This window comes from Myotis myotis, unplaced genomic scaffold (genome assembly GCF_014108235.1).
Source record: "Myotis myotis isolate mMyoMyo1 unplaced genomic scaffold, mMyoMyo1.p scaffold_m19_p_20, whole genome shotgun sequence".
Lineage (NCBI taxonomy): Eukaryota > Metazoa > Chordata > Mammalia > Chiroptera > Vespertilionidae > Myotis > Myotis myotis.
The window spans coordinates 500659-508959 of record NW_023416325.1 but is presented as its reverse complement, the minus strand read 5'-3'; the positions used below and the strand labels follow the sequence as shown (position 1 = coordinate 508959).

Here is an 8301-nt window from a genome sequence, read left to right as displayed (position 1 = left end):
AGTTGGGGATCCTGCGGTATTTGGGGTGGGGGGTCTCCTATTCCCCACCCCCCTCCTGTACCCATCCCGCACCCACCCCCACCCGCAGCAAGGAAGGAGTCGAGTCTCTTTTAAGACGGAAGGGGATTTAGTGGCGCTAAAGGGAGATCCGTGGGAGGGAATAACGGGGAATTGAGAGGAACCCTCAACTCCATCCCTGCCGGCTCCGGGGCGGGGCTTCGGCCCTCAGCGAGGGAGGGGCTCCCGGGACGCTGAGCGCTTCATTGGGTCCCCAGGGCTCGGGCGGGGGTGGAGGTGGGGGGCGCATTCCCCGACCTACAGCTCCCCACGGTCCGGATCGCCTTCGGCGGGCCTCGCCGGCGCCCGCAGGTACTCAGGGGGCACAGGCTCGTCGGGCGACGCCTTGCGGTAGAAGCCGAGCTCCTGCACCAGCGCGTTGATCTCCTCGCGGGTCATGTCGCTCAGTGGGATGCGCTGCGGTGGAGGGTGGAGGGACTGGGTCAGCGCGCCCCATCCGGCTTGCACCCCGTCCGGCTTGCGCCCCGCCTCCTCCACGCCCATCGCCTCCTCAGGCCTCACCTCCAGCTCCTCGTGGCGGTGGCCCAGCAGCACGAGCTCAGGGTCGGCCCCAGGCAGGTGTTTCAGCACCAGGTTGTGACTGGAGAGTTAAGGTGGGTGGTGGCGGGACAAGGCAGCGACCCCCATGTACACGTGAGGAAATGAGGGTCCCAAGGAGTGAAGGGCCCTCCTCTCCATTCCTGTGTGTGTAGCAGTCAGTCCTCATTGGTCAGTTTTTGTTGTTGTTGTTTTGTGGGTTTGTTTTGTTTGGTTTTGTTGGAAGGGAGAGGGACAGTCAGAGAGAAATATCGATGTGAGAGAGACACATCAATTGGTTGCCTCCTGCACGCACCCCAACCAAGGCCAGGGAACCTGCAACCGAGGTACATGCCCATAATGGAACCAGGGACCCTTCAGTCCGCAGGCTGAACTGGCGAGGGCATCGTTAGTCGATTTCATTTGCCTGCCCAACATGAAGACCACCTCGGAGTTCTCTGGGCAGCCACTGCCCACCAATTTGACTTGTCATCCTATCCGTGCAATTAAGTGGAAGGAGAGTCTCCCAGCTTCCCTCCCCCTCCGCCCTCCCCCAGCACGGAAGAAGGATACTAGAGTGGGATGTCCTGGGTGACGAAGGCCTTCACCTGGGGAGGAACCAGAGCGTCAGACCTCAACCCACTCCAGGTACCAAAGGGGAACCGAAGCCTAGTGACCCAAGCCTAGAGTTCCTCCCCGACCGGATCACTGGGACCACGTTGCCCACCCCCAAAAGGCTCAGGGGAGACAAAACTGGGGATCCCTTCCTTCCAACTCACCTCCTTCAGGCGATTCAGCTGTCATCCACCACAGGACTGGAGGGGGACAACATGCGATAGGTTAGGAGCAACCTCACACCTGCCCCAACCATGTCCCCAAGGCCACTGCGCGGCCATCGCCCAGGTGCGACAGCCTGTGGACTACCCCTAGAGCAGCAGTTCCCACGGTGAGGAGGTGGAGGCCTCTTGTAGGCAGAAGGGGGAACTCTGTATAGATGGGGAAACTGAGGCCTGGGAATGCCAAGGGAAAAGAGGGCAAGGCCAGAGACCAACCCCAAGGGCACTTACGGGTCTTTGGGACTCTGGCCTGCATGTCTGGCTGACTACTGACTCACTCCCAGTGCCCAAGAGAAAGAAATTATCACCTACTCCTCTCAGGCAGTAGAGACCTGGGCCTCGCTTTTGGCCCCTCGAGCCTCAGGGTGGGACAGAACAGAAGGAAACAGCTCAGAACTGCCCTGGGCACTCACCTGCCATCTGGTCCCTACCCTGCTACCAGCAGGGTTGGCCCTCCCTGCCACGTGGGGCCCAGCCCTACAGACCATCTGGTAGCTTCCCCAACGTGGGAGGATGGGAGGGCCCCTCCCTGCGCTCCCTAAAGGTATAGGGACACCTCCCAGCAGGATTCCAGACCCCAGGACCACCCACTGCAGTCCTCCCTCTTCCTCCTATCCCTCCATTTGTCAGAAAGCCAACTAAGGCCCAGAGAGGGGCTGAGATGATTCATGTCACACAGCAAGACAGGGACTCTGGTGGGGAATTTCCTGGCAGGGGTGTGGGGTGGGGAGGGCTGCTGCAGAGTAAGTATTAGTAATGAAGTTCCTAGGCCCCTTCTCTGGCTCCTGCATGGGGGCGGGGGGGGGGGGGGGCACCCAGAAAGCCTTCCCTCCCCCAGGCAAAGGGAGAGACCATCAGGAACTGGCGTGGGGGAGGAATTCCAGGAAAAAGTGTATCGATGGAGCTTGTCGGGGGGAGGTGGGCTCCAGAAGGCAGGTTTGGGAGAGTTACAGGCCAAGAGAAGGGTTTGGGGACAGGGTCAGTGTGTCTGGGACCCACCATATGGGAGGGAGTTGGGGAGGAGTTCGGATTTCTAGGCCGCAAGATCGAGTGTGTCGGTAGGTGCTAGGGCGTCCGGAGGCTGCGGAGTGAGAGGGATGGTCCCGACCCAATGGGGACTTGGGAGTCGGGAGAGTCCTGGGACCTGAACGGGGCGGTGGTTCCCGGGCTGGGGGCCGCCGACGCACTCACCTCCACCCGGGCTCGGGCCAGGCCATGCAGACGGTTCCAGTCGGGCCGGAAGGTGGTGGTAGCGGCCGTGAGTGCCGCCAGAAGCAGCAGCACGGGCGGTGGAGGCAGCGGGAGGCGCATCGGAACCCGCAGGAAGGTAATCCGAAAGCTGGAGGTGCAACGCCCGGCCGCAGCGCCACGTCTAGGCCTGCAGACTAGCTCCGCCCCTGCAGGCTAGCCCCGCCCCTGCTCGAGGCCCCGCCCCTCCCCGCCAGGGACCACGCCCCCAGATCCGGGTCCCCGCCCCAGGGCCCGCGGGGGGTCCTCTGCCTGGCTCCCAGTGGGGTTCCGGGTCCTCACCGGCCCTCGGGCCTTTACTTTCCTTGTCCTGAGAGTGGCCACCCTCCCTCTGACCCCCGAGGGCTTGGACGCTCGGGCAGGAAGCGGCCAGACAGCACCGCCTCGCGCCTGCAGGGGGCGCGGGCGGGATGCGGACCGACAGGGGAGTTTCTGTCTACTAGGCAGACACGGATTTCAAGAGGAAACTGGAGCCTGGGGAGTCCTGGCTTATGGTGTGTTTTTTTTTTATTTCAATTAGGGTTTCAATTCCTAAAGCACACATTGTGGCGATAGGAACATGACGTGCTCTGTAGGAGCTGCGAGGGTAGAAGGGTTTTGGAACAGTCCCTGGCACCGTGCTAGTTTTCATTATTCCATTCCTTACCTCATTAAAGGCCCATGAACTACTTCCTTTTGCAGGTTAGGAAACAGTCTCAGAAAAGGTCAAGCATGATTAAGTTGTGGGTCTGGGATTTGAACCTGAAATGCCTCTGGGCTCATCTCACCAAGCCAAAGAGGACTGGATCCAAATACCACCTCCCCTCTTCTCACCTAAGACAGACACAGCAAACTGATCACCGTGCTTTCCCACTGGATCGAGACTGGGACTCAGAATTCTTCTCAGCATCAAACCAAGGTTGCCTTAGGATTTTCATGGACCCCCTGGGCATTTTTTTGCCTTTCTGGGCCCCTTTCTCCACTAAGAAATCATATTAAAAATTGGATTTTACAACTGCTTTGATAAAAAAGAATATAATCCAGGCTGGATTCATTATTACATATTCATTTTTTTCTTCTGATTTTAAAATAAATTAAAACTATAACATTTTTGCCCTGGCCAGGCGGTTCAGAGCATCCTCTCGTACACCAAAAGGTTGTGGGTTGGATTCCTGGTCAGGGCACATACCTAAGTTGCTGGTTCGATCCCAGTTGGGGCACATACAGGAAGCAACTGATCGATGTTTTTTTTCTCGCATCGATGTCTCTCTCTCTCTCTCTCTCTCTCCCTCCTTCCTCTCTGAAATCAATAAAAATACATATTAAAAAACAACAACAATGTGCCCAACTGGCGTGGCTTAGTGGTTGAGCTTCAACTTACAAACCAGGAGGTAACAGTTGGATTCTCTGTCCACGCATATGCCCAGGTTGCCCTCTCGATCCCCAGTAGGGGGCATGCAGGAGGCAGCCAATCAATGATTCTCTCTCATCATTGATGTTTCTCTCTCTTTCTCTCTCTCTCTCTCTCTCTCTCTCTCTCTCTCCCTCTCCCTTCCTCTTTGAAATCAATAAAAATATTTAAACAAATAAAGACTTCAATGATCATTAAAACAAACAAAAAAAAAACAATGGGCTCCCTCTACACGCCCGCCCCCCCCTCCCCCCCCCCCCCCCCCCCACACACACACATCCCAGCAAGAGCCTCAGAGTGGCTGAAGCCAGAGGCCTCATGGAGCCTGTGGTTTTCTGCTGACAGAACCAAGCCTCAATGCCCTTTGGGCCACGTCGGTCACTGGCGAGATGCCATCAAACCACTCTCATTGCATTAACCTGGATGCCGTGGACTGCAGGGGCCACAGCCTGGGCTGCTGAGGGTTGACTAGCCAGCCAGTGGAACCAGTGAGAGAGACACTGGCCACAACAGTACCGGGAACATTCTGGCATCGGCAGCCATGGGAGGCCCACGATCTCCCAGAACAATCACTGCTGGTAATCCATTCCCTTATGTGGCAGTTTGTAATCTAGGCCAGCAGACTTCCTCGGAGGGAGCTGGGCTTAGGGTTTAGTCTGTGATGAGGTGAGGCCCAGACCGGATCAGGCTCAGCCCTTAGCCTGGGGTCAGGGTTAGAACTGAATTAGGAGCAGGAGTCAGGGCTCAGCCAGTGATGATTAGGCTCGGGCCTCACCCTCCAGGATCAAGGCTCCGTCTGTGACTACACTCAGGGCTCAGCTTTTGGCCAGGCTGAGGGTACGGGTCAGTGTGTGGCCAGAGCTGTGTGACCCCGGGTCCGGGCTCAGTTTATTGTCAGGATTCAGTCCATTGATTAGGCTCAGGACTCAGTCTCCCACCAGTTCCAGGGTTTAGTTCATGACTAGACTTGGAAGTTCAGTCTAAACTTGGGGTTAGGGTTCAGTGTAATGTCAAGGGTTAGTGTAGGCTAGGGTTAGAATTCAGTCTGTGACTATGACTCAGTCTCGGGCCAGGATCAGGGCTCCATCTGGATCCAGAATCGAGGTCTCAAGTTGGGATCAGACTTAGTAAGGACTGGATCAGGCTCCGTATGTGACTAGAGTCAGGGCTCAACCTAAGGCCACGGGCAGAGCTCAGTCTAGAGCTGGGATAGAGAGGCTCAGTCTTGGCACGCAATTGGGGCTCAGTTAACACCAAGATTGGGGCTCAAGTTGGATCTGGGATCAGGGTGAGGGTTCAATCCGGCTTTATGCTCTGTTCTGAGCTCAAGAAAAAAAAGTTTCTGAAGACCTGGGAGCTCAAGGCAGGTGGGCCTGCAAGGAAGAAGAGCCCCCCAGCTTGTAGGCAAGCTTACGTCCCTGCAACGAGCCTCTCCTTGCCTGCGAAAGCCGGGTGTCCTAGAGCCTTCTAACCTACATGGCTCTGCTGCCTGCGATCCCCTCGCACCAGAATAAAAATAGCCACTCACTTCAGAGCAGCTGACAGCGGGTGCCAGGCTGCCTAGGAGGAGGGGGAGAGGCAGAGAGGGAGGAGGGATGCCTGAGCGCAGCCCCTGCTGTGTGACCTTGGGAAAGTCACTCCTCCTCCTTGAGCCCATTTCCTGAGAGGCTCGACGGGAGGTAGAGATGTCACCTGCCCCGGGGCACAGGGACAGTGACATAACATGTGGCACTTGGCACCGGTAAGGAACCCTGGCGTGAAGTCTTGAGTTCCTGATTGATGCCCAGTGTACTTCCTCCTCTGGGCAGCTCTCCCTAATGAAGGCTCCCCTTCTCCACCTCCCCCGGTGCATGCAGCATCCTCTACCTCTCGAGCTGTTTCTCAGTGGCCACGGTGTGGCCTCCCTCACTGCGCGGCCTGGGTCAGGGTGACCAGGACGTAAAAGGAAGGACATTACCACTCACAGGAGCCCTGGGAGACAGCCAGGGGAAGAGGAGGAGGAAAGAGGAAGGTGTATACACCTGCTTACGGTGTACTTACTCTGAGCCGAAGGGCCATGCTGGCGTATGTCCAAATTTTGCATCCTTTCACGGACAGAACCTTCCACAAGCCACACCTTTGCACCTGCTGCTCCCTCTGTTCGCCGGGGCACTTCTCTTTTCAATTTGGCAACGTGGACTCACCTTCAAAGAAGGGGTTCAGTGCTCATCTCTGTGGGGGAAAATTACCCACTATCTCCCTGGGAATCCCATGCTCTGTCCCCTACTGGCTGTGTGGTCCCTAGGCCTCAGTTTCCTCCTCTGTCAAATGGGATCGTATTTCTAACCTTCCAGGGTTACTATGGAGAGTAACCAAGCACCAGCTATTCCCGACCTTTCCTATTCCCGACCCAAACAGCCTGAAGGTCAGCACTAAGAGTTTCTGGAAGGGGGCCGGACACGCTGTACCCTGTGCCTCAGTGCGTGCCCCATCCCCTGGAGTGCGGGGAGGGAGGGAGCCAGCTCTGTGCAGCAGGGGGGCGGTTCTCCCTGGCAGCTGCCCCCATCCTGCCGCCCTGAGCCCCAGAGCCTGTTATCAACCTCCTTAGTCATCACACCAGCAGCTCAAATATAGCTCCTACCCCACTCCCTTCTCAGCTGGAATCCGCCCCCCACCTTCTTCCCCTGGTAAAGCCATGTCTGGGTCTCAGAGTCCCCTTCCCCTTCCCCCCAGGGATACAACTACACTGGGCCTCAGTTTCCGCATCCACCAAATGGGCAGGTTGGCGATGATACTGATGATGAGAACTCCAGAACTTACTTGTACCAGGCTCTGTACTAAACGCTCTGTGTGTACTATCTCGTTGAAGTTTCACAGCCACCTCGGGAGGTATCAGCTGTTTTTATCTCCTTACACAAACCAGGAATCTCAGTGACTTTCCCAAGTAAGTCAAGACCAGAAGCTCAGGGACGGGAAATCCTGGGCTGCCCAGCGAGGGCCCAGGAGCCCTCGGCACACTCATTTGCATGACATTTGCCTGGCTTCCAAATGGCATTGATGCCCTCCCCCCCAGAGCTGAGCCTGAGGACTGGTTCCAGGGGACCTGGATTACTCAGAAGCCGAATCTTGGGGGGGGAGGGGAGGGCAGGCCTCAGTTTTCCCATCGATAAAACAGGAGTCAGAGGGCTGGACTAGGTAAGTTCACATTTTCCTTCCCTCTCTGGTGGCCTGCACACCACTCCCATGTCTACTCTCACCTCCTTCCTCACCCGCACCCCCACCTCCACCTCCGACGCTATCACCACCTCTTCTCCCATCCACATAACATCCCACTACCTCTTCTGCCCATCTCTCCTCCACTTTTACCATCGCCCTCCTCACTATTACCCCACCCCTTCATTCTACTACCTCCACTACCACCATCTGAGCCTTGTTATCACCTCCTCTATTGCCATCACCATGAGCTCCACTGGCCCCTCCATCACTGTCCGCCCTGCACTTGCATCATCATAATTACGTCCATCATCATCTCCACCACTACAGTCACCTACCCCATTACCACTATCATCGCCTCCACCGCCACCATCTAAACACCCTTCTGCCCCAGGGCCCTGAGGGGACCTGGGTCTCCCCCTCTGCGAATTCCAGCCTCGCAGAGTCGCTGGCCCAGAAACACAGACTAGACCCAGAGGCAGCCAAGCAGAGGTGAAAGGCCCACCCAGGGACAGAAAGGCATCTGTCCACATGACTTTCGTGTAGGGAACCACACGGGCCTGTGAGAATGCAGAAGCACAAAGCTGAACATTTTCCTCCTAAACTGAGCAGGATCCCGCTAAGCAATCCAGCCATTCCGGGGGAACTGGGATTGCAGGGACTGCTTAGCAGATACGAATGGGAATAGGGAGGAGGAAGATGGAGAGGAACCATAGACATCCCGGAACGTGGTCACTCATTCTCTCTTCTCTTTCTTTCATGTGTTCATTCATTCATTCAACAAACATTTCCCTGGGCCTGTTGAACATCAAGTCCTGTGCTAGGTTCTGGCCAAAGGAGCTCCCAGGGCCCTCCTGGCAGTCCATTCCCGCACTGCTGGCTTTTCTATGCCCCGATTCCCTTCCTCCGGTACCCCAATTGGCTCGTACTGGTCTTGGGTTACTGAGGGCGCTCCCTTTCCTCATTGGAACTCAGGAGACCTCCTCAGCTGACTAGGTGACCTTGAACGTGTCTCCCTCCCAAACCACACCCACCGAGCAC

At 56.7% G+C, this 8301-nt stretch overlaps 1 protein-coding gene across 1 annotated transcript; it reads right to left on the bottom strand.

The window, feature by feature from the left end:
- Positions 1-90: 90 nt before the first annotated feature.
- Positions 91-2840, bottom strand: SELENOM (selenoprotein M). Its single transcript, XM_036353824.1, has 5 exons — positions 2622-2840; positions 1374-1409; positions 1168-1202; positions 580-658; positions 91-474 (listed from the first exon to the last, which is right to left on the bottom strand). The coding sequence occupies exons 1-5, from the start codon at positions 2739-2741 to the stop codon at positions 316-318; spliced, it is 429 nt and encodes a 142-aa protein (XP_036209717.1). The 5' UTR covers positions 2742-2840; the 3' UTR covers positions 91-315.
- Between the last annotated feature and the right edge of the window lie 5461 nt (positions 2841-8301).